Source organism: Lotus japonicus, chromosome 1 (genome assembly GCF_012489685.1).
Source record: "Lotus japonicus ecotype B-129 chromosome 1, LjGifu_v1.2".
Lineage (NCBI taxonomy): Eukaryota > Viridiplantae > Streptophyta > Magnoliopsida > Fabales > Fabaceae > Lotus > Lotus japonicus.
In genome coordinates, this window is record NC_080041.1 from 1,982,901 (window position 1) to 2,009,229 (window position 26,329).

General features: G+C 37.7%; 3 protein-coding genes, 1 long non-coding RNA gene and 1 pseudogene across 47 annotated transcripts in view; 2 read left to right on the top strand and 3 right to left on the bottom strand.

Moving 5' to 3' along the window:
- The first annotated feature begins 1,778 nt into the window (after positions 1-1,778).
- LOC130732986 (uncharacterized) lies at positions 1,779-4,421 on the top strand. Its single transcript, XM_057585011.1, has 3 exons — positions 1,779-2,051; positions 2,269-2,640; positions 3,575-4,421. Exons 2-3 carry the CDS (start codon positions 2,319-2,321, stop codon positions 4,291-4,293), a joined length of 1,041 nt encoding a protein of 346 aa, XP_057440994.1. The 5' UTR covers positions 1,779-2,051; positions 2,269-2,318; the 3' UTR covers positions 4,294-4,421.
- Positions 4,422-6,094: 1,673 nt separating this feature from the next.
- LOC130732987 (uncharacterized) lies at positions 6,095-9,180 on the top strand. Of its 3 annotated transcripts, none has more exons than XM_057585014.1 (6): positions 6,095-6,703; positions 7,468-7,553; positions 7,662-7,967; positions 8,092-8,175; positions 8,281-8,758; positions 8,858-9,180. In XM_057585014.1, exons 1-5 carry the CDS (start codon positions 6,308-6,310, stop codon positions 8,723-8,725), a joined length of 1,317 nt encoding a protein of 438 aa, XP_057440997.1. In that variant the 5' UTR covers positions 6,095-6,307; the 3' UTR covers positions 8,726-8,758; positions 8,858-9,180. The 3 variants fall into 3 exon arrangements, with proteins under 3 accessions (XP_057440997.1, XP_057440998.1, XP_057440995.1); XM_057585015.1 differs by having other exon boundaries at positions 8,281-8,753; XM_057585012.1 differs by having other exon boundaries at positions 8,281-9,180.
- A 422-nt stretch (positions 9,181-9,602) lies between these two features.
- Positions 9,603-9,962, bottom strand: LOC130732776 (dirigent protein 15-like). The gene has a single exon (XM_057584765.1). It carries the CDS (start codon positions 9,960-9,962, stop codon positions 9,603-9,605), a length of 360 nt encoding a protein of 119 aa, XP_057440748.1.
- A 1,060-nt stretch (positions 9,963-11,022) lies between these two features.
- LOC130731499 (red chlorophyll catabolite reductase, chloroplastic-like) lies at positions 11,023-13,241 on the bottom strand (annotated as a pseudogene).
- Positions 13,242-15,652: 2,411 nt separating this feature from the next.
- The window catches only part of LOC130732988 (uncharacterized), a 28,439-nt gene continuing 17,762 nt past the window's right edge, over positions 15,653-26,329 (bottom strand). For 32 of the 42 annotated variants that reach the window (XR_009017267.1, XR_009017268.1, XR_009017264.1 and 29 more), the window contains one exon: positions 20,882-21,212. This is a non-coding gene — a long non-coding RNA (uncharacterized LOC130732988). Of the gene's footprint in view, positions 16,513-16,535; positions 16,634-16,984; positions 18,476-19,801; positions 20,122-20,236; positions 20,330-20,411; positions 20,472-20,881; positions 21,213-26,329 lie in introns of those variants that run through there. The other 10 variants (XR_009017272.1, XR_009017233.1, XR_009017237.1 and 7 more) reach the window with 8 other exon arrangements.

A 26,329-nucleotide genomic window follows, 5' to 3' on the forward strand; every position in this document is an offset into this window, starting at 1 on the left:
TAGGGCCCTCAGGCTATAATTGGCTCTAGCAGCCTGAGCAACGATGATTAAAATGAAGTGAGAGTTTCATGTGATGGGGTGAATTTTTCACCCTACCTTCTTTTCAAAACTATCTTCCCTTCTTATTTCAAGTTTCACCCCTCACTCCCTTTCATAGTCTTATTTATCGAGTTTTTAAAAACATATTAAAAACAAGTTATAGGTTTTTTAAAAATTCGGTATCTAAAAAGTTTGTAAAAAAATCATCTATTTGAATTCTGACCCGGTATGTTAAAGAAGTTGGAAAATTCAAGTGTTTTTACAAGTTGCCACTTCTTTACAAGTTAGATTTGCCAAAGGGTCCTAAAACACGTAATGTCGTAGACTTTTTTACCTATGTGGTGCAATTTGGAAGATTTATTACGAAAGTGGAGCATTTTTTTTATTTACCAGTTTAATGCATATCGCCAATCTCGATTGGCGATATCACTTTTTTTTTTATTTCGTTTTTCTCCAAAATCTCCAGTTCCACGGGTGATACTCATTTTTTTTTCTTTTCCTAACATTTTTGCGACGGAATCCTAATCCCTCACAAAATTGTACCAAAAAAAATAAAAAAGAAATAGCGACGAAATGTGAAGAAAGAAGACTTCCGTCGCAAAGTAGTTAGTGACAATATTTAGTGACAGAACTTTGAGAGCAAAATCGTCGCAAAGTAATTAGTGACGGAGTACGGTTTGCGATGGAAAACTTCTTTCTCCGCATTCCGTCGCTACTTTATTTTCTTTTATTTACTAGGATTTTGTGACGGATTATATTTCCGTCGCAAAGTATCAGGAAAAAAAATTTAAAAATTCAGTATCACCAATGGAAGTGGCGATTTTGGAGAAAATCAAAATGAAAAAGTTGATATCGTCAATCTCATTGGCGATTTACACTAAACTTGTAAATAAAAAAAAGTTGCTCCATTTTGGTAATAAACTTTCCAAACTACACTTTCTAGAAAAAAAAAAGTCAATGTCGTAATGTCCAAACTAGTGATAATTCAGAGTTTTAAAAACCATAATTCTTATCTTTAAACAACGATATGGGTTTTCAAGTTCAAATTCCACGAAGTAAGTGTTTCGGTCAGAATGTTTTACTTCCGGATTATCACATGATAATATACACTTAAGTAAGGACATTATAGTGAGGAGGTGAGAAATTGAGTAATGGAGGTAAGAAATTGATACTTTCATGGGGGCGGTAGTGTGATTTGGGATGAGCAAGGGCGGTGGCTCGGAGGCTTTCAGTCATACGTGAACGGGGGAAATCCCTACTTGCCGGTCGACGGAGGCTCAAGCGCTTCAGGATGGGCTTGTGTTCGCTTGGGGACGGGAGTATATAGAGATGTGGTTTGCGAGGTTGGTTGTCGTGAGCTCTTAACATCTCTTGAGGATAAGGAAAGTAGAAGATTCATGCCTCTTCTTCAGGACATTCAGAAATGGCTTCGCAGTGATTGGAATGTAGTGGTTAACTAGATTAGTAGGGATTGTAATGTTGTTGCGGATCATCTAGCTAGACATGGAGTGTGTTCCCGTGTTTGCGTTGTTGAGAGCCCTGACTCGGAGTTAGATTACTTCTTGTTGAGGAACTCATTTGTGGTCCGTTAGTTGTTTTGGTGTTGCTTAGTTTTTCGACGAAGAAAAAAAAAAATTGATACTTTGGGCATTGTTGAAGCCCAATTCATAATAATTTCACAGAAAAGGTTTTTTTTGTTTGTTTCAAACTTAAACTAAAATTGGACCAAAAAAAAAAACAAAATTTCCGGGTGGTGGCTCTCAACAACGCAGGTATCGCAGGTTTTGAAGGAAAAATAAAGTCACAAACTGGGTGGTGGCTCGTTGGACTGCGACGGCGATCGCGGAGGCGTCGACGGACGGCGTGAAGAAGATTGGGTCCCTTGCTTATTGTTGGAGGCGCTGCCATCGTCGATGAGAGTGGGGGACGCAAACAAGTAGACGCAGTGAGGTGCTTGGCTGAGCATGGTGGTCGCTGGATCTGCGGTGGTTGCATGCTTAATGACGGTCGAGGTAGGTGGACCAAGTACTACAGCTACGATCTGAAACTCGCCGTTTTAGAAATTGAAGTAGTTTTTGATTTCTAACTAATCGAATTTCTACTCTATTATATATATATATATATTGCATTATTGATTGTAATGATAATAGCACTTACTTGATTAATTCTTTCTGCATAAATTTGTGTCATCTTCTCACTTACATTACACTCATATTTTTCTCATTCCAGATTTCTCATAATTTTTCTCATTGAGCTAGTTGGGCTATCATTTGATTAACATGGATGTAGCACATTGCTACTTAGATGGTAATGCTGATGCTGTGGAGTTTTGTTCACATGATTCGAATCGCGATGTTCTAGCAGCATCTACTTACACTCTACATGAAGGTGATCAGCCTAGTCGATATGGAAGCATTTCACTTTTCAATATTGATGTGGAGACAAGCCACTTTGACATGGTGTATAGTGAGGAGACTTGTGGGATTTTTGACATAAAGTGGAACCCTCCTGCGGGGCATGTGAATCTGTTTCTAGCTCAAGCAGATGCTGATGGATACTTGAGAATTAAAACGCTGGAGGGTGGTTGTGATGCAGCACAAGGTATGGATTAAGTCCTTGGTTCATTTCTATAAAGCTATATTCAGTAGGGAGTACAAGCATGATTCTCGATGTTTTGTTTGTTTAATTGTATGATTGGGAGTCTTAGAGTCAATTCTCATTGACCAGAATCACTTTCATTGTTCAATATTTATGGAATTTCATAACTGGATTTCACAACATTACACTATAGAAATCACTTTTCTCATAAACGCATCCAAACATAAATCACTTCTCTTTCAACTCACTTCTACCATAACCACTTTCACTAAAATCAATTCTATCCAAAATGAATCTGACAATGTTATTGCTAATCCAAAAATGCCAATGTCTTCTTCAGTAGGGCACCAGTAGACACATATTCATTAACAGTTCACTGTCAAAGTATGAAAATGCCAAAGTTAACATTGCTTCTTTGTCAATGCAGTCTAAAACACTCACCATGACACTGATATTTACGACATCCTAATATCAGGTTTAGTTCTTATTTTTGGCCATTCCTAGGCATGTTTCCTGTTACTGTTTTATTATCCTCTCTTTCTAAGCATAAGGTTTTGTTCCGTGTATAGTATTGTATGTATGGAATACTTCAATACTACTTACTCAGACTATCTGACAAAATTTACAATTACCTTGTAGTTTCATTAGTGGCTGTTGAGTTTAATAGCACTAAAAGATTGGTTTTCTATTACAAAACACAACCTCTTTATCATTAAAGTTTAAGCACTTCCTTCTACATATCAAAGTTTCTTGTTTGTTGATAAAATAGTGAGACATTCATGAGTTAGGCAAAGAAACATTCAAGAGATACTGACATATATTGATAGACTCGTTTAGGACTTTATATTCTTCCGAACTTTGTATTTTGCCAATCAATTTGCTCTCATTTTTCTGCCCTGTTTCTTTATATTAAGATTTGTTATTGATTCTATGGCAGGGGTTCATCTAAAAGAGATGACAAGTGAAAAAATAAGCAACTATATGTGTCTATACCTTGATTGGAACCCTTCAGCCACATCCATCACTGTAGGTCTTTCTGATGGTTCTGTGTCTATTGTTTCTCTTCTTGAATCAAAGCTAGAAATACAGGAAGAGTGGAAGGCACATGATTTTGAACTCTGGACAACATGCTTTGATATCCACCAGCCAAACTTGGTATACACCGGCTCCGATGATTGTAAGTTCAGTTGTTGGGATTTGCGTGATGGTCCTTCCAAGCGAGTATTTCAGAACTCTAAAGCCCACAAAATGGGTGTTTGTTGCATTCAAAAGAGTCCTCATGACCCAAATAGCCTATTAACAGGGAGTTATGATGAATTTTTGAGAGTGTGGGATGTAAGATCAATCTTGAAACCCATTAATGAGATTTCAATTAGTCTAGGGGGAGGAGTGTGGAGGGTGAAGCACCACCCCTTTGTTCCAGGCCTGGTCTTGGCTGCATGTATGCACAATGGTTTTGCAATTGTTTCCATTAAAGGTGATAAAGCTGAAGTGTTGGAAACTTACAAGAAGCATGATTCCCTTGCATATGGAGCAGACTGGCACAAAGGAGAAGCAAGTCAGATAGGTGGGAGAACCAAACCACTAGTGGCTACTTGCTCCTTCTATGACAAACTTGTCAGATTATGGAGGCCAGAAAATGATATTATGTTGTGATTGATGGTTAGGGTTTGTCCAATTTGGAAATGTACTGCATAACTTTATTATTGAATCATGGTTGCATTAAACATGGAATTATTACACTTCCATTTGCCTTTAATCTTCATTTCAGACCTGTTCTTTCACTGTTATCGTACCCCAACTAGAATCACATGATATTTATCTGCCATATATGACCTCAAATTGCAATGATATCATCCCATTGCCACTGGCTTTATCCTGGTTTATGGTTTTGGGTTGCAATGGTTCATTGTTTGCCAAATGTTAATGTGTGTGTTCGGATTTCCGTTACATTCACCTAAAAGCACTTTCATTTCAATCTATTTTGAGATATGAATTTCTGTTGAAAGTGCTTTTAAGCCTTGTGAATGTTCAAAAGTTCTGAGTTGATTTTTGCTTAGAGATTTGAAATATGAAGAGTTTGGTCACAAATTTTGATTGTATTTTATAAATGGAGCTCGAGTAGAATATATTTGTTTGTTTCTCTTCCATTGCTGATATTGAGCTTTCATGTCTGGTAGTTTGATGAACTATCTACGGTAATCATTATGAATATAATAATCATTTAAAAGTTACACCCTGTACGTTATTATATCTTGTCTATTCTTGTTTGTTTGATGCTTTATTCCTGATAAATAGAAAAGCAAACAAGAGATTTTGCTTGAAGCAATTATTTCACATTAAATAACAAGGTGATTTCAATTGACCATGCAACAAGAAGAGAAGACTAATGAAGTATTCATGTAAAGGGTGACTAAGAAAAGCTTTCGTTTTTTAAAAGCAAGAAAAGCTTTAAAATTGAGATTATTATGGAAGATTTTAGATTAAAATCTTTATGGATGCTTGAGTGTTAGAACATAAAGGTCTTGTTGGTTGGCAAGTTAGACATTAAACAACATTATCTATTAAGTCTATTGCAATATTTTAGTAATTTTTTATAATAAAAATACACTTTTCATCAGACAATGACATAGTGGACTATGGCATGCAAGTGAAGAAGAAAACTTATGAAGGCCCCACAAAAATTAATAAATCAAGTGAAAAATTATCTAAATCTCAAAACATGATGAAAATAACTTAAATCTATATAAATTTTATGAATGTTTAAAATCATGATAAAACACAATGCTTTGATTATGGTATAGCTCATTGTTGACTCAATAGCTTTAGATGAATCATGTGGGCTAAAACACCTGATGAAAAAAAAAGCTATGCCCCTCTACTATAAAATGTAGAGGCTCTATCACGCAAAAATTAAATCGAGCAAAAGCTAGGTAAAACATAAAAAAGTTCGTTACGACACACCTAACTCTAAACTAAATTTGGCAAACACATCCACAACATAATTGATCTTTTTGAAGACATACTCTCAAATAACATGTGAAAGTCAACAATAAATCTTCAAATCTAGATAACTTAAGCTTTATAAGAATGAAAGTTTGATTCCTAAAAACAGTTATAGTATACAAACATCTAAATAGTGTAAATCACTCTTGAACACCTCACTTTTATGACGGTTTTCAAGTATCAATATATAAAAATAGGTGTGTGATACTGATAGTAGTTTGCACTATTTGGATATTCACCCATTATTATTGCCCTAAACATTGATAAAACTCCTCTCAAAATTGTTCATGTTTTTTTTTTTTTTTATAAACCAATGAATTGCATAAAACTCCTCTCAAAATTGTTCATGTTATTGTTAACTCAACACACTCGCAATAAGCATTCCCCTGAATGATACGTGTCAAACGGTCCAATGGCTGACCCAACTACACCAAAGAGTTCTAGTCCTGGCCTCACAGGAACTCATACTCCTCCAACAACATCATCATCAAACCCCTCGAAAGAGGAAACAAAGAGCGCAAACACACACACACACTCTCACTCTCACTCACTCAACCCTGTCACACAGAGAGAGAGAGAGAGAGAGAGAGAAGCATCGTTGTTCATTCTCTTCTTGATTCACACTCTGTTCATTCTTCGAAACTCTATCTATCGTGTTGAGGCGATGAATAACATGATGATGGGTGGAAGCAGCAGCAACAGAGACCGAGAAGAAGCCCTCACATTCACGATCCCTTCATCCTCTTCCCACTCCTCTCCCATCACCGTCTCCGATCAACTCGACAGCTACCTCACCGACCCCAGAAGCGCCTCCGGAAGCTTCCAGAACGAGGGTGTCCTCACCGCCGGCGACACCGCCGATTCCGAGTTCGGCTTCTCTCGCCCAGATTTCCGGCAGAGCCCCCTCGCCGGCACGGTGGAGCTCTACGACCGCCACGTGTTTCTCTGCTACAAGAATCCGAGGGTTTGGCCACCCCGCATCGAGGCTGCGGAGTTCGATCGCTTGCCTAGGTTGCTCTATGCTGCAGTTATGGCTAGGAAGAACCATATGAAGAAGGAGGTAGTGTTCCTTCTCCTTGCCCTTTTCCTGTTTTCAGCATATTTGGGGTTTTCATCATGTGGGTATGTTAATCCATTTCTAAAGCGTGTAACTTTTTAGCATTAATCCCTGAATGGATGATATAATGAGTGATCTACTTGCCATTGGTTGTTATAACAAGTTTTGGTGTATGTGACATGTGGGTTTTCTAAAGCATGCATCTATTATGTAGTAATCCCTAGATGATGGAAACTATGCTAATAGCATGTTTGGAAATTCATTGATTTTGAAATCAAAGTCAATTTTGGGGAGAAGTTCTGGAGTAGCCTGAGTTTCAGAGTTCATTCGGATCGAACATAAGTTGATCCAAACATACTATATGAGTGTAGTTTCTGTAGTTACTGTGATTTGGATTGTGTGCCTACTGCCAATGCAAACACTATAAAGTTGTTAAATGAGATGTAAGCCGCATAATCACTTTTGAGAAGAAGCTACAAAGTGAGTGTACCTTCTGATTACTGTGCTTTGGATTGTGTACCTATCTTTGGATTGTGTGCCTACCACCAATCCAAACACTAAAAGTTCTTAAATGAATGATGTAATGAGTGATCCACTTGAAATTGGTTGGTATCACAAATTGTGTTAGTATAAGGTTTTAAGCTTTATGATGTGTGTTAAGTGAGTATATTGTGAAAAATGTTCAATTTTCATGTTTGTTCCTCTTACATTCACTAGGACTGATTTTGCCTTTTGGACTTATGCCTGGTAACTTGTTTCTTTTGTAGACTCGATTAACGATATGTGAGGGTCATGATGGGACTGAAACATCTAACGGGGATGTCTTAATCTTTCCTGACATGATCAGATACAGGTCAGTACGAGCTTTTGTTTTGCAACATCTGATTCCGTCTTTCATTATGGTTCTCTGTAGTTTCCCCCTACATTGTTGTCAACAACTAATTTTAGTGTGAAATTGCAGGAGGTTAACACATTTTGATGTTGAAACATTCGTTGAAGAAGTTCTTGTGAAGGATGGAGAATGGCTTCCTGGGACTCCCGAAGCTTTGAAAGGTTCATATGTTTTTGTGTGTTCACATGCATCCCGGGATCGCAGATGTGGGGTTTGTGGACCTGTCTTGGTCAGTAGATTCAGGGAAGAGATAGAGTTGCATGGTCTACAGGGTAAAGTGTTTGTTAGCCCATGCTCTCATATTGGGGGACATAAGTATGCTGGAAACATCATTATATTTGGACCAACCATGAATGGAGAAGTCACCGGGCACTGGTATGGAGAAGATCCGTACAGCTGTTGAACTTCCTTTTTGTGACAGCTCTGTTTATAATTTTAAATCTTGGAATACCATTATGCCGTCGTTTATACCAATATTCTCTTCAACTTAAATATGCAGGTATGGATATGTTAGCCCGGATGATGTACCTTTATTGCTTCAACAACATATTATAAAAGGGGAGATTATAGACTCATTATGGAGGTAGTTAATGTTTCATAGTTCTTTGTTTTCTCTACTGTTTTGGCTAACCATTTTGAATTTTGCTGACTTGTTTTCATTTATATATTTACTGAATTTTGCCATCAGGGGTCAGATGGGTTTATCAGAAGATGAACAGATGAATAAACTAGAACAAAGGCTTCTGCTGAGTGGAATCAGAAATGTAGAAGAAAGCACTACAGTGTGTAGATCTCAAGACGATTTCGCGAGCTGCTGCCAATCAAATGGAGTGAGCTGCTGCCAAGAAAATGGAAACTCTTCCTACCGTACTCAAAATCATGTGCCGGCGGCAGAAAAGAGAAAGGATCCTGATGTCATTGAGACGGAGGCGAAGCTCTCAGCTGATAGTAAGAGCAGTGAGACTGTGATTTCGCGGATCAACAGCGGTAAAGGAGCTTCGTCGCGTAATTTCCATTCCATGACAGCATGGCTTGATACCTGGGAGCAAGAAGACACTTATGCTGCTCTTGCTGTAGTCTTTGCTGCAGTGTCAGTTGCCATTGCCTATAACTCCTACAAACAATTGACATAAGCTGAATCAACATTGTTAGTGTAATTTGGTGGGGTCAGATAACTTAACCTTTATTATGTTTGTATATTACTATTAACTTCATTTGTCTAATCCTGGTGCAGTTATTAAGATCATTCCTAACTGAACATGCAGGGAAACAAGGAAGGGCTTTATCGTTAGTCTGGGTTTGTGTGCTTTTCTGCTGGTAGAATATTGTTGGCTGGTGCACTTATAATTTGCTAGTTAGCTTAATCTGTAGTCTGTACATATAAGAAACCTTAGCCTCAGAATATTCAGGTTAAATATTGATAGTTTGTTTAGGTAGAATTTGATTTGTAACCTTTTTTTTTTAATTTAATTTTATGTAAAGCCTTGGTGTTCCTTGAATTGCTGTTTAGTGTGTGTTTGAATAGCAGCTGGACGTGAACTTACTTTTATCTGAATTCATAAGAAGTCTGTTCATGTGTTGTTTCAAAGTGAGTGTTAGTGTATGTTTGCACTGATGTGAATGAATATTGAAACATAGTCTTAATCCTAAGTTTGTGTCTGGCATTGGTAAGTGGTAACTAAAATCCTGCAATGACTTTGATGGTAAAACAATTTTTATAAAAGAATGGACAGTATATTCCATAGTCTCTTACTCTTATTGGGAAGATAAAAATGGAATCATCTAGCACCTGATGGACAATTTCTTAAATGTACAAAGTACCTCTTATAGTGAAGATATATCCGGAGTCACGCAGCCATTAGTTGTCCCTAGAGCAAGGAGCATGAATATGATAGAACTGGATTAGAGTCAATAGAAAATAAGATTTCTACTAACATTTGATGAGTGTCAACTAAACTTCATTATTTATTTATCAGTAACATTTGAAACTAATTTAATAGTGGAGTACAGTTACATTATACTCAATAATCCCATCACCGGTTGTATCTTGCTCTCATAAAAACAACTGGCCATCCTAAACTTCTTCCTTTGCCCCACCACCTCGAGCTCCCTCGTCGGCTCAGACACCGGATTCCTGGAAAATATGGAAAATTTGCTGATGGAACTTCCATTTAACTTGCCAAAGGTGAAGGAAAAATCCGCATTCATGACAAGCACCACCTTTTCCCTTAATTCGCTAGATGTTAATACATTTCCAATCACCTTTGATGTCTCTTCAATGCCTTCCCTGAGCAGGTTGTCATTGGCATACACACTGGTGGAGAAGATGACTAAATGAGTGCCACCAGTTTGGTTGGGACCTGCCACCATAACTGCACTGGGGTAACTACTTCAGTGGATGTCAAAATAGTGCAAAGTGAAGGTGAGAGTCACTTTCTTCTGTACCAGTTGATGGTGTTAGTGATGATGCCTATTGCTTCTCTCAAAAGAAAAATACTCACAACTCACCTAGTTGATTCCAATGCAAAAGTGCACAAACAAATACACTCTTCTTCGCATGTTTCTTCCCTTTCCTAATCTTTGTCTTTTGCTTTGTTTGTCATACTGTGTGTGTGTGTGTGTGTGTGTGTGTGAGCGTGTGTTAAACTAGATAGACAACATAACTTATTTGGATCATCTCCGGCAAGTCTCTCTATAGCTTATTTGCTTTACAAGATTAATCATTGATACTTGTAAATTGTAATCAATAGCTAAGATTATCTTAATAAAAAATAACTTATCAAATAAAATAGTTGATGGTGATTTAAGAGCTGCAGAGGCTGGACAGGCAGCAACGGATCATATTAAAGAAAATCAGATGTTTATTTTTTTGGTCAAAGTTGTTTATGCATTGATTTGAGAGTTGGATCTATTAGGCATGTCAGTTAGAACTATTTAAGGCTTCTGACATTTATATAGGCAAAATGTGTATTATAGGCAAAATTTGTATTATAAATGCTTACTTTCCTGATCATACCCCTCGTGGTGAATTCTGTATATCGATCCAAGCTCAAACACTTGACAAATTCAAGAATTTCCCTCCTTGATCAGGAAAGTAATCATGGCATTTAGCAAATCTATTCCTATCAATAGCTAGAAACCGAAGTTGGTCAAATGATTTCACAAAAAGATGGAAGAGCAAATCTTTGACTCATTTTCCAACTAGTTATTTATATAAGCAGAGTCACACTCACACAAGCACACATATCACTGAATGCAACATGAAGCTTGTCAAATGAACATACCAGTTGAATACTCATAAGAACAATATGTTCACTTTTTATCTTGAAGTACATGTGAATGTCCATTTGTATTAGTGCAAACGGATAACCAAACACACCCTTAAGTACTTGATAACCAAACACACCTAAGTACACGTAACCATAAAGTATCTAATTCTAAAAGTTCCAAATAAATGTGCATCTCAGACAGCGAAGTACCCCTTGATGGCTTCAAGTATTCTGTTTGCTGCTTCTGGACCAAACAACCTTGGAAAGCTTGAACCAAGATCAACCTCTATAGTCTTGTTTCTAATGAGACCATCCCTTTTTTTCAGATAAGCTCTGTCTTCCTCTCCTACTACTCGCTTGGCACAAGCACAATGATCCAACCAGATCCCCAACACTTGCTTTGAAATGGGGTCCAAATGGTTCTTGATGATCTCCTCCATTCGCTCTTCACCGCCATTTTCGGTCTGAATACAAACCATGATAGCTGTAGGGGATGCAACGGTGCGTATAAAAAGGGAGGAGGAGAAGTAAGACTGAACCTCTGGCACTCTCTCCAGAGCCTGCTTGTGTGTGTCAAGTTATGTGTCTTCATAGAAAGTTTTGAGGTAATCTGGCCAAAGAACAGGATCTTTCCGAGGAGGCAAATCAAGAATGAGAACCACCATAGTTGGACTACGTCGGATTAGTTCAAACACAAAATTTGGTGCATCATTTGAACTGTTGAGATAGGCTGAAAGACTTGTTATGTCTAAGGATCCTCCTGTTGGCAGCGCAACATGCACCCAGCTTCCCAACACAAAATCTATCTGAGACAAATGCGAAACAGGACCAAATTCAGAATAAAACAATGAAATCGTTCTCCTTCCACATAAATAAATTCACTATCCAACAAGCAAACAAATCCTTTATGATGAAAAATAGAAGCCAGGCCTTTTTTGTGTGTAGTATAGGTATCTCCACATGAGACAATCCTATTCGAGCCGAAGAAACATGATACAACTCTCCACTTAGAAGCTTCTTTTCATAATTGATTTTGACTTCAGAATCAATTGTAGAGGGATTTCAAAACATGCACTTAATCAAACATGCATGCACTTAAAAAGTGATTTTGAGAGAATAAAGAAGATGGGAACTTACTGGGGAGTCAGTGTGACCCAGGGGCGTAGCCAGGATTTTCACACCGGGGGGACTATAGATCAAACAAATGATTTTATATATGCATGTTTGGTAATACTTAAAAAAAATTATAGTGGAAAAAATAATATAAAATTGCTTTTGTCGACTATCATTTTGCCTTAGCGTGATTTTTATTGTATTCCAAACATTCACAATTATTAAAAATATTTTTTTCCCTCATGAATATAAACAGTATGTTTGGATACGAATCACATTTTTCATTAAATATGTTAAGGGAGAAAAATGCACCTTAATTTTTTTTTTATCTTTTTAAAAAAATCATGTAAACGTAATAAAGTATGTTATGAGTGAGAAAACGTAATTAATGAAAATGTAGAAATGTGATAGTTTTTCTATTTCAATTTTGTGTTGAAACACAAGAATTACAAAACTTTTCACATACAAATCTAATATTTTATACATTTTATCAAATTTCATCATATCAAATATAATTTTTTCAATTGATATTTTTTATAAATAAAAGAAATATATAATTAGTTTGAGTATAAAAGATACCAACAAAAAACTGTGTTTATTATCTAAAAAAATAAGAGAAAATAACACATAATAATTAATATGAAATATTTATCATAATGATCAATGATGTTATTTAAAAAAATGATGTTAATAATTAGATGTATAGATAACTTAAAACATCATCTAAATTTTAAATGTCGCACCTAGCTTAGTGGTAATTTATTCTCACTATGTTCTTTTGGGAATGGGTTCGACTCCCATTCAAATAAGTTGTCAATTTTCTTTTTTTCGTTTAAAAAAACGATAAAACAGTGGAAGCAAAGTTCGAACACGGGAACCATAGGCTAAAGGCAATAATGCTTGCCACTGGACCACCATGTGATTTATGATTCTTACTGACTTTTATTTTATACTATCTTTTACGGGGGTGCTAGAAAAAAAATTTACATAGTATCGCTAAGAAAATTTAAAATTCACGGGGGTGCGGAGCACCGGTAAGCCACCCCGGTGGCTCCGCCCCTGGTGTGACCAGGTCTGATATGCAGTGAAACCTGGGCAGCACCAGTCTGGCTCTGATAATGCTGAACATCAGGGGGAAGTGAGGAAGGAAGAAGCTGTGAGTGGAAGCGATTCTCGAATGATGAAACGAGATCAACCATGAGGTTCTTGTGGGGAGCTGAAACGAAGGGGAAGTCCAGGAATTTGCTGCGGCCATTGGTCTCCATGGCAGAAGATAACAGGGAGAATGGTGGTGTGTGTTGGAAATTGCGACAGGCAGAGATCATCACTTCCATCAGAATCAGATCACTTCCATCAACACGTATCTACTATCTAGTGTGTGCTTATACATTCATCAGGAACAAACTTTTTTCATTATGAAATGTTTGTTTTTTAGATTATTCGATAAAAAAATTATTTTAATTAAGAAATATGGTTATATATTGTGATAGATTTTTTATTGCCATAGGTCTTTTATTTTTTTACAAAAATGAAAACTATTAATAAGTACTAAAATTAAAGTGTGTTAGTTTGTTCTTGAATGATAGCTTACAAGAGTTATATAGGATATATGGGTTGGAGTGAGGAAGATCTAGAGATCAATATATGTAAGGTGCAATTCATCTAAAGCATCCGTCAACAGAAAAAGTTACATCTCTTCAGGAAAGATGAGTTTAATTACTACTCCCTCCGGTCCTATTTATAAGCAGCAAAAAAAAATCACATAGTTTAAGAAATGTAGTTAAACTAGATAAAATGCATTAAATATGTCTTGAATCAAAATAAACTTCCAAAATTACCCTTTGTTATTAGTGTTGGAAAGTGGGAAAGAGAGAGAATAATTAATGAGACACATTTTACAAGCTAGAATTAATAAGGGCATCATTGGAAAAAAATAATTAATATAGCTCAAACTTTCATTTGGTTCTTATAAAAAGGACCAAGATTTTTCTTCTCTTTCATGCTTATAAATAGGACCGGAGGGAGTACCTATTAAGTGTGTAACACAGTCATCTAATCTAATTAGAATACATAAAAAATCTCCCATATCATAATTAAATTTAAATTTAAAAATATTTATAGTGGAAAATATAGAGATATAATTGAATGCACTTATAAAACTCTTATAAAAATTAAATCCAAATATTAATGGTTGAGATTTTAATAACTTGAACAATATAATCTTCTTTTTTGGGGGGGTTAACAACGACATAATCTCATCTTTTCTAAGGTTTGTACACAAGCCAGATCTGACCTAGAGTAGGGAGTTTCCTCGATTTTTACATTTTTTATTTTAAAAAAATACATTTTCCCTTTTAGCCCTGACATTGGAGAATTTACGTAAGGTACCCGAGTTATAGTTTTCAATGTTCATTTAGGTCCTTGTATTATTGATATCCATAGTAGTAACACCATAGTGATAGAAAGGTAAAAGTTTTTTATTTGAAAAAAAAACAAAAAAAATGTAAAAATAAAACACTTGTGACCCACTTCTGATTAGGGTAAATTAGGTTATCGGTTTTCATAAACCAAAAAGCGTACATCTCTCATATTCCAAGCTTCCGCCGTCGTTCATATCTTTCTTCTCAGTTCATACTTCTGATATGGTAAATTAGGGTCGGGGTTGCATAAACCGAAACGCGTTCATATCGTTGCATTCACCGTTGTTCATGTCGTTGTATCCGTTTATACTTCCCCCATTTCCCCCCTTCGCCTCCTTTGGTCCCAAAGGCACCATTTGCCTCCCTTAGTTTCATCTCCTTTGTTCTCCGCTTAATGGCTTCATATCTGCTTCTTACAAAGAAGAATTTTCGATTTCGCGGTGTCTATGTGTTAGTTTTTTTATGGACTTGGGGAATTAAGGATTTAGAGTTTTCTGATCTGGGATTATTGGTCACTTATTGGGGTACATATTGATGGATTTGTTGAAATCTCGAAGTATTATGACATTTAGGGGTTCACCGAGCGACGGATAAGGTGAAATGAAGATGTTTTGAGATGTCGGGGTTGAGGGTCTGAACCAAGTTCGATCTTTGAAATGGGGGCTTGAAGAAGAGCCTTTGTCGTAGCTGAATCTTCATCACCAAAAGCCATGTTGAACCAGTGAAGATGAAGAATTGAATCTCAGCCTCACACGCCCTCTAAATCTCTCAATTTCTCAATCTCCTCTTCATCCAATCTGATTTGGGAACCCTAGATTCATACCCACTAGAAAATATCTTTTGGGGGGAAATCAATTTTTTTATAGATGACTAAATTTTAGCTTTTGATAATTTAGGGACCTGAATCACTTATCAATAAAACTGGGCCATAATAGGATATGCTAAAGTGATGTGGAAGAAGTAAAAACCTATTTTTAATATTTTAAAATAATTCAAATTACAGGCTGAGGGTAAAATTTTGGTTGTGTAAATTTACATTTACACAAGCAAAAACTTGTGTACGGTAGACAAGCCCGTTTTGTAAAAGGGTGTTGTTAAAAACACCACAACCAATTTAAATTCCCACCCCACCCACATGTTTAAATTCCAAAATTACCCTCTTAAAAACTCTCTCCCCCTACATCATCTAGCCGCACTCTCCCTCTATTCCCTCATTCTTTCATCTTCTTCTTCTTCTTCCTCACTCCCTCTCTTCATCTTCATCTTCTTCTTCCCCATTGTTGCATCCTCTTCTTTCTTCACCTTCTTCATCTCCATCATTTCCTATTGAGAGAAACTAACACATTTTCCTCTTACTTTCGTCGCGGAAGCATTGTCATGAAGTTGCACATAATATTTTACCCAATTTTTGTATTTCCAGTTTGCTTTCTTCCTTTTCGGAATTTATTTGCCCGACAATTAAATATTTTTTCGAGTTGTCATTCGACTACCGAGTTTTTATAACTAGCTATGTTTTTTTTTTCTGGGTTCTAGGTCTCGAAACTCTAATCTCCAAGGGTGATGGATATTTAGAACTCGGTAAATGTTCAATGATGGATATTTGCATACTTTAAAGTGAAATGAGAATTGAGGTATTGGGGTGGTTTTTTTTTCTTTCTTTCTTTTCTGTTTTTGGTCAAAAAAATACATTTCATTGATGACAGCCAGTATTGGGGTGGTGGTTTTTTTTTTTGGTCAACGATCAATGATCTCATTAAACCAGGAAAAGCGACAAAGGGAGCTTTGTGGCTCCAGACTATACACAAAGTCGTAGTGCGTGACTACAGTAAACAACAGTGATCAACAAGAGCAAAGCAAGGAAATAAAGCATTAAATTACAAGCTTGCTAGTTGATTGCCTTAACTGCTCAGAACTCCCAGCAGGCTAGGCACAAGGAGAGTAAAGAGTAACAAGACCGGTGGCTCCTAACAAACCAAAAACCATCAGCCTGATTAAAGGCCAAACCTAACCAAGGCTCTTATTACCAGAGGATCCAAAAAGACAACCACGCTTTAACAACACCTTTAGTACAAACTTGCTCAATCAATTAGGCCCAGCCCTCAACGGCCTTGATGGAATCTATCACAAAAAGGAAAAACTTAAAAAGCCTAGACTTGGGCCTGAGACCTTTTCTATTGATTAAGATAGACTTCATAGCTCTTTTGGTCCCTCCCTTATCATGATTTTTCACTTTTAGTCCCTAAAAAATTAGCAAAATTAGTTCCTCACATTCACACTTATGCCGTTTTAGTCCCAAATAGGGACATTTTTACAAAAAATTAAGTGCAAAATCGTGATAAGTGAGAGACAAAAAGACTATTAAGCCATTAATATATCATCTTATTGATTCCTCACATAAGCAATTCTCTTTCAAACTAAGAGTTAAGCTCAATTCCTTGTGTACTTAATCATTCATTTGAGGTTTAAAACATACATAATTATGCCAACAAAACCCAACCCTTTCTCTATTCCTAGAAGCAAGCATAGAAGAGTCAATTTCAATTCAAGTCTCTAAACTACAACAAACTTTCGTTATGATTATAATCTAACCTATAGGAAGCGTGCACTCAAGCTAATCATGTAAAATAGAATTGAAATACAAGGCTAAGTCAAGAACTCATGCATAGAGATAGGAATTTACAACTAAAGTTTCATGGAATCACTTAAAACCCAAAGCAAAAGTAAAACTAGCCACTCATTGCTAGGAAATCATACAACGAAATGTAATAGAACCTGAGAAATTACAAGGTGGAAGCCTCTCACAAGCCCCAAAACTCTTCCTCGGCTTCTAAACTTGGTAAAATTATAAGGAGATGATCAAAAGTTCTGAATAAAATGACAAAAACCTTATTTATAGGCAAAATGGTCGAGCTAGGGCGCTCAAGCGCTGCCCTGGGGCGCGCCCCACCAGAATCGGCAACTCCAAAGCTACTGGACTGCTGGCGCTAGCGCTTGAGCTAGGGCTGAGCATAGGTCGGGTGCAGGCGGGTTCGGGCTAAAAAACCCAGATCCGATAAAAACCAACAGACAAATATTCTGGTCCGCTGCCGTCCGAATGAGGCTTCGGTTTGATCGGTTGCGGGTTGGGTCGATGGACGGGTTGGATGTGTGGATTAATACAGGTATGGACTGAATGACTCCTTAGCTCAAAAAATCTTGAAATATTTTGACAAAGAAGAAAGAAATCCACAAATAACCCTTCCCGAGCCCTCAGTCCCATCTTCCTTCCTTCATCTTTTGTTTTGCCTACAGACCCTGTCGAACCAGCTACCCGTTGCTCCTCCACTCGAGTTGCCCCTCTGATGGTGGTGTTAGTGGGCTACCATCGCTTATCTTCCTCTCCCATGCAGCACCGTTGATTGCTCATGGAAGAGAGAGGGTGGGAAAAAAAGAAAAGAAAAGAGAAAAGGTTAAAGACCAGTTCAGGAGGGGAAATAAGAATGGGTTGTAATTTCTTGGAAGGAACTAGAGAGGTGTGTTGTTACTTTTCTCTTTTCTCAAGCTTTAACTTTTAAAATTAAAGATAAGTTTGATAGTGTGACTTAGTGGTGTTCACTAGTCACTTCCCAACGAACAAAAAGCTTAGGAAATAGAGAGTAATTAATGATGAGTAGATAGGATAGCTGATAACAGGTGGTAGGTGAGATAGAGCAATTATGCTTAAAAATAGGCTTTATAGGGAAGGGCAGAATACGTAGCAATGTAGCAGGGAAAAAATTAATTATTATTTTTGTACATGTGCTTGGGCGGGTTCGGGTATCAACGAGAGAAATTTTCTGCACCCGTACCCGCCCGATACAACCCACTCCAAACCATTTTCTTCATTTTAAAACCTGATGGCCCGCCCAAACCGACCCATTGCGTTTTTGAACTGTCGGATACCTAGGGTTTGGGTCGGTCTCGGGTTTTTGCCCACCCCTAGCTTGAGCGCTAGCTGCTCGTTGAAATGACTTTTTTTCTTCTTTGTAACTCCCCTTTGAATGCTTCCATCAATTCTCCATGCTCTTTGACCTTCCCTCTTCATGAGTTATCAACTGAAACACTTAAAGCCCAAGCCAATGAAAAATATCAAGAAGTTCAAAGGATTAAAAGCATAATAGTCCTCACAATTAAATAGAAAACACATACAACCCCTAAACTTACTTAAAATGCAAGAAAGACCCTTATAAAACTACATAATTACCAAAAGTAAACAAAGACTCAAATAAAGATAAAAATGCATGAGAATGCATGAAACACGACATGTGACAAAGAGAAAAGACTCAAAACTCACAAAAAAATGTCCCTAAAAACACTACTAAAATAGGGTCATCAGGGTTCACAGCTAGCAAGTGTGACCCATCCTTGTTTACCTATAACACCTCTCAAGGGTGTATCTACATGCTCATTTATTTTGATGATATCATCATCACAAGAGCATCCATGCCTCATATTCAGCAGATGATTGATAAACTCCATTCTACTTTTGCTCTCAAGCAACTTGGCCAACTTGACTATTTTTTAGGTGTGCAAGTTTCTCATCTGCCCAATGGTACTTTACTGCTCAACCAAACTAAATACATCTCTGATCTCTTAGTAAAGGCAGGAATGGCTGATGCAGTGGGAATATCTACACCCATGCAACATAGAGTTAAGCTATCCAGGTATGGAAGCACACTCATGAATGACCCTACTTTATATAGAAGTGTTATGGGGGCACTTCAATATGCAACAATTACCAGACCGAAGATTGCTTTTTCTGTTAACAAAGTGTGTCAATTTCTGGCACAACCACATGAAGAGCACTGGAAGGTAGTCAAGAGAATACCTAGATATCTCAAAGGCACTATCACTCATGGTGTTGTGCTTCAACCTTGCTCACTCAGCAAACCTCTACCTCTTGTGGCATTCTGTAATGCAGATTGAGGGACTGATCCAGATGATAGAAGGTCTACATCTGGCTCTTGCGTCTTTCTAGGTCCAAATCTAATCTCCTGGACAGCTAAGAAACAGACTTTGGTGGCTAGATCAAGCACTGAGGCTGGGTATAAAAGCCTAGCCAACACTACAACAGAACTTTTATGGGTTCAGTCCTTGCTCACTAGTCCTTGCTCACTGAGTTACAACTTCCTTTCCAAACACCTCTGGTTCTGTGTGTAAATATGAGTACTGTGCTGCTGACTCACAATCTCATTGTCATACCCGGACCAAGCATATGGAGATGGACATCTTCTTTGTAAGGGAAAAAGTTCAGGCCAAGAGTCTTGTGGTTCAACATGTGTCTTCTGAGCATCAAAGAGCTGATATTTTCACCAAAGCCTTATCTCCCACTAGGTTTCGGTATTTGAGAAACAAACTGAATGTGCTTGACAAACACAAGTTTGAGAAATCACCTTTAAATTGCGGGGTGTATAAGTATATAATAATAGAATGAGATATGAGAATATCAGGTTAGCCTTTGTAATTGTGTGTGCCAGCTGGACACTAACTGTTAGTAGTTAATTTCTGTTAGCTTTGTAACAGAATGGTTAACTTTCCAGTTCTCTATATAAGAATCTCTATTGTAACACTAAGGATTTTCATAATACAATTCAATTAGAGTTCAGTTGCAGATTCTCTCTCTCTCTCTCCCTCTTCCTCTCCCTCTCCCTCTCCCTCTCCCTCTCGCTTAGTTTCTTTTATCACCAACAAATATCCATTGTCTGAAACCTGAGAAAAAGATATATCAACAAACCTTAAGTTAAACAAAGACAAGAAGAGGGAGAGATATAACTTTAATGAGCTGAGAAGATAGTAGTGTGAAACACTCCGTCGCCATCCTAACCTAGTCATGGTTCTTAATATACTTTATCACATAAGCTACAAAATTTGGAAAAGCACAAGCAAATATCTTGTCCCATTGCTGATCCTGTGCCTTCTGTAGTTCAAGTAGAAAACAATTTCTTTACAATCATTCAGGAACCAGGGGAACAACTAAAAAACTAAGAAAGAACGCAAACCTTAATGCATAGTTCTTCCAACTGTTGTGGTGCAAAGATATGGAGTTATCTAATAAAACACTACAGTAAAGAAAACATGATTCTAAAGTAAAATGCCAACAAAATAAAAGCTTGATATGAGTTCATAAATATAAAGTAGAACTTCATCGTGTGTGCCTCAAAAAAGTGCATTATAGTAGATTCGACCAAAAATGAAAGGAAACTCTGTCTTGTTGGCATCTCATAGTATGTATGAATCAGGGTTGTTAATGGCGGATAGCGTAGTGTAGCGACAAGCCCAAAAAACACTATTTCAAGAGCCATTGCGGCGCTATAGCGGCAAATAGCGCAAATAGGGGTGAAACCCTAGTGCGCTACGCTATGGGCTATTGCGCCGCTATAGCGCGCTATTAACAAGCCTGGTATGAATGAATATCAAACACATAATTAAATATAACCCCATAGGGCGACAAAAGTAAAACACAATGATGAGAATAAAAAACTTCAATGTTTTAATAGATAATTAAGGTGTTTTAATAGATAATTAAAGCATTTCGCATGTTAGTTGCGCCTAGGTTCTCAAGTTACATACAAAATGCTTTAATTACTCAAAAAAATTAACCAAAACATCTATTGACCATAGCAATATACTAGGAGAACTAACTATGAGGAAGCCGATTGCATCATCTATTGCAACTACAACTAATGTTGAAATCTGCACAAAAACTCGAACTACTTAAAAGACCACCGCACCTGGAAGAAACCATGGTAAAGGGCTTCTGAGGTTGTCGGTCTCTTGCATTGATTCTAGAAGCAAAGTTACTGCACAAACAACATAAAGAATAATGAGAAAATGCACAAAACGAAATTAGTAAATAACAGGTACATGGCAAGGATGCATAGCAATAAAAGCTTTTGGGATAAGGCGATTACATCATCAGTTGCAAATGAGATCTATGTGGAAAAATGTAAACCGGTGAGTAGCTGACACTGAAAAGCGTCTAATGTCAAATGCTAATTATAATGTAAATGCTTCCTAAGTTTCTCATCCTTAGTGTTGTAAATAAGGAACTAATATAAGAATTATTATTAGAAGATTATATTCAGTATTAGGAGATTTATTCTCTTATTAGGAGATTGTGTACATAATTAGTTATTTCCTTATTTAGGATTAGTCTTCTTCTATATAATGTAATTACCCTTTGTATTCTAATCAAGAAATAATAATACAATTTTCTCCTATGCAAGTTGGTATCAAAGCTCCTGATCTTGGGAGTTCTGCTTCTGCGAAAAAAACCCTAGTCGTCTTAGTAACGTTCTTTGTTTTTCCACTGTTGGTTCATACCGTTAGGAGGCCTGTGCTCTTCATCATCGGTCTGCCAACCTCTGTTTGTGACTGTGATTGCATAGAGAGGGTTCCCCGTGCCTTCTGGTCCTGTTCTGAGGGTCGTTTCCTTTGGTGTTTTATTTCTTGAGAAGCCTTTGGTTCATCCATTCACGGAGAGTGCAATCTTCTCTGTTTCTGTTATTTTTCCTCTTGTTTCCCTTCTAAAGTAACATCTCTCAGTATGTCTGGAGACGAGATAGAGATTCCTGTTGGAATCAAGTGTTAGAGTCAAGTCCCACATCAGAGAAGTCAAGGTAAGAGGGAGAGTTTATAAGGAGATGGACCCATAAACCTAATGCCTTAAGGTTTTGGGTTAAGATGTGGTGTCCAGGATCTCCTTGGTGTCTCCCCCTAGGCCTTGACCTATGGGTCCTCGCCGTGTCTCTCCTCAACAACTGGTATCAAGAGCTTTAGGTTCGTGGGATAGATCCTCAGTTTAGAGGAAGAAGTGGGAGCAATGGCGCTAGAAGAAGGGAAGGTGAAGATCGAGAGGTTCGATGGCAGAGACTTCGGGTTTTGGAAGATGCAGATGGAGGACTATCTGTACCAAAAGAAGTTGTATCAACCCTTGACAGGGAAGAAGCCAAACGACATGAAGCAGGAAGACTGGGATCTGTTAGATCGACATGCCCTTGGTGTGATCAGATTGACGTTATCCAAAAATGTTACCTTCAACATTGTGAATGAGAAGACTACTGCAGATCTGATGAAGTACATCTGATACGACGTCTATTCAATCTCAGAATGGGAGAAGGTAACTCTGTAACTGAACACATTAATAGCTTTAATACAATTATTTCGCAGTTATCATCAGTGAAGATTACCTTTGACGACGAATTGATGGCCTTGAGTCTGTTACAATTCTTACCGGATAGTTGGGCTGCAACTGTCACTGCGGTTAGTAACTCCGCAAGGAATAACAAGCTGAAGTTTGATGACATCAGAGACCTGATCTTAAGCGAAAATATTCGCAGGAAAGATTTAGGAGAGTCTTCAAACACTTCCGGTTCAGCATTGAATACTGAAAGTAGAGGAAGAGGTAGCCAGAAGAGTCACAATCAAAGCCAAGGCCGAGGCAGATCAAAATCAAGAGGCAGAAGTCAGACAAGAGTCAGGAATGACATCACTTGCTGGAATTGTGATAAAAAAAGGTCACTTCAATCAATGCAAAGCCCCAAGAAAAAAGAAGAATTACCAAAAGAGGCAAGATGATGATGAATTTGCTAATGCAGCAACTGAGGAAGTAGCAGACACATTAATTTGCAGCTTGGATAGTCCTGTTGATTCATGGGTTATTGATTCAGGTGCATCTTTTCATACTATTCCTTCAAAAGAATTATTATCTAACTATATATGTGGAAAGTTTGGAAAGGTTTATCTTGCAGATGGAAAACCACTCGATATTGTGGGAAGAGGTGATATTGATATCAGATCCCTAATGGAACTCTCTGGACATTGCATAATGTCAGACATGTCCTTAGAATAAAGAGAAATTTGATCTCTATAGGCCAGTTGGATGATGAGGGTTATCACACCACTTTTGGAGGTGGAGCTTGAAAGGTGACGAAAGGCAATCTGGTTGTAGCTCGAGGAAAGAAACAAGGCTCCCTTTATATGGTTGTAGAGGAGGACATGATAGCAGTAACTAAAGCTGTCAATAGCTCATCTATATGACATCAAAGACTTGGACACATAAGTGAAAAAGGAATGAAGATCATGGCATCAAAGGGTAAGGTGTCAAATTTGAAGCATGTTGATCTTGGTGTTTGTGAGCATTGCATTTTGGGGAAACAGAGAAAGGTTAGCTTCTCAAAAGCAGGCAGGAAATCAAAATCAGAAAAGCTCGAATTGGTGCATACAGATGTGTGGGGTCCAGCCCCAGTGAAATCTCTTGGAGGCTCACGCTATTATGTCACCTTCATAGATGACTCAACAAGAAAGGTATGGGTTTATTTTCTCAAAAATAAATCTGATGTGTTTTCTGTGTTTAAAAGGTGAAAAACAGAAGTTGAAAATCAGACAAGCTTGAAGATTAAGAGTCTGAAATCTGATAATGGCGGGGAGTATGACAGCCAGGAGTTCAAAAAGTTTTGTTCAGAAAATGGGATCAGAATGATCAAGACAATACCAGGTACACCTGAGCAAAATGGTGTCGCGGAAAGAATGAACAGGACCTTGAACGAAAGGGCTAGATGTATGCGAATCCAGTCCGGGTTGCCAAAAATGTTTTAGGCGATGCCATTAATACAGCAGCTTACCTGATAAATCGAGGACCATCTGTTCCCTTGGATTATCAGTTGCCTGAAGAGGTATGGTCTGGTAAGGAGGTAAGTCTTTCACATTTGAAAGTCTTCGGTTGTGTCTCTTATTTTCTTATAGACTCCGATAGGAGAGACAAATTAGACCCCAAGGCCATAAAATGTTTCTTTATTGGCTATGGGTCTGATATGTATGGCTACAGGTTTTGGGATGAACAAAACAGAAAAATTATTAGGAGTAGAAATGTTACTTTTAATGAAAGTGTGCTTTATAAAGACAGGTCTTCTGTAGAATCTATGAGTTCAAGTAAACAGTTGGAACTTTCTGAAAGAGTGGCATTGGAAGAAATTTCAGAAAGTGATGTAGCCAAAAGAAACCAGATTAATCCCGAGAACGAGGATGATGGGGTAGAAGTTGAGCTGGAACAAGAGCCAACAGCAGTAATGGAAACTCCTATAACTCAAGTGAGGAGATCTACAAGAACGCCGAAAGCACCACAAAGGTATTCTCCTTCGTTGAATTATCTGTTGTTAACTGATGCTGGAGAGCCAGAATATTTTGGTGAAGCCATGCAGGGGAATGACTCTATCAAGTGGGAGCTAGCAATGAAAGACGAGATGACGTCCCTTCAGAAGAATGGAACATGGTCTCTGACCAAGTTACCAGAAAGAAAGAAAGCTCTACAGAACAGATGAGTCTATAGACTGAAGGAAGAATCTGATGGCAGCATAAGGTACAAGGCAAGACTTGTAGTGAAAGGGTTTCAGCAGAAGCAAGGAATTGACTTCACAGAGATTTTTTCTCCAGTTGTCAAATTGACCACTATAAGAGTTATCCTGAGTATTGTAGCTTTTAGAGAATCTTCACTTGGAGCAGTTAGATGTTAAAACTGCATTCCTACATGGTGATTTGGAAGAAGAGATTTATATGACACAACCTGAAGGTTTTGAAGTTCCAGGCACGAAGAATCTTGTATGCAAGCTTCACAAAAGCTTGTACGGTCTGAAACAGGCACCGAGACAATGGTACAAGAAGTTTGATGAGTTTATGAGCAACTCAGGTTTTAATAGATGTGACATGGATCATTGTTGCTATGTTAAGAAATTTGCTGACAATTATATTATTCTTTCTTTGTATGTTGATGACATGTTGATAGCAGGATCAAATATGACTGAAATTAACAGGTTGAAGCAACAGATGTCAGAAAACTTTGAGATGAAGGATCTTGGTCCAGCCAAACAAATCCTTGGTATGAGGATTTCCAGAAATAGATCAGAAGGTGTTCTGAAGTTGTCCCAAGAGAAATATGTTGAAAAATTACTAGAAAGATTCAATGTTGGAGATGCCAATACCAGAAACAACCCTTTGGGAAATCACTTTAAGTTTTCAAAGAAGCAGTCCCCACAAACAGATGAAGAAGAAAGTTACATGTCAACAGTTCCTTATGCATCTGCAGTAAGGAGCTTGATGTATGCTATGGTTTGTACAAGACCTGCTATAGCACATGCTGTAGGAGTTGTCAGCAGATTCATGTCAAATCCTGGGAAGGAGCATTGGGAAGGTGTAAATGGATACTGAGATATCTGAAGGGTTCTTCAAGAATGTGTCTATCCTTTAGAAGAAATGATCTCACTTTACAGGAGTTTTCTGATGCAGATCTAGGAGGAGACTCAGATGGTGGAAAAGCACCACATGTTATATTTTCACCTTAGGAGGAACTGCTGTGAGTTGGAAGTCTAAACTTCAAAATAGAGTTGCTCTCTCAACCACTGAATCAGAATATGTTGCCATTTCAAAAGCAACCAAGGAGATGATATGGCTGAATAATTTTCTCAAAGAATTGGGAAAAGAACAAGATGTTCCTCCATTGTTTAGTGACAGTCAAAGTGCTATTTGCCTTGCAAAAAATCCTGTATTTCATTCCAGATGCAAGCACATACAGATGAAGTATCACTTCATCAGAGAACTTATCAATGATGAAGAATTATCTCTGTTGAAGATCTTAGGATCAGAGAATCCAGCTGATATGTTGACCAAGACTGTTACAGCTGATAAGCTGAGGCTTTGCATTGCCTCAGCTGGCCTTCGAGGATAATTGAAGACGAAGGCGCTACACTAGGTGGAGAGCAGATTAGCTTATTGCTTACAAGAGGTTACTACAATTAGACTCCAAGTGGGAGAATTGTTATGTTATGTAGTCTATTTGTACTCCCTTCTCTCTCAGAGGTGTTTTTTATAGTTCGTGGTGAAGAAACTCGAAGGACAATGATGGGGGAAGACAAATCAGTTGATG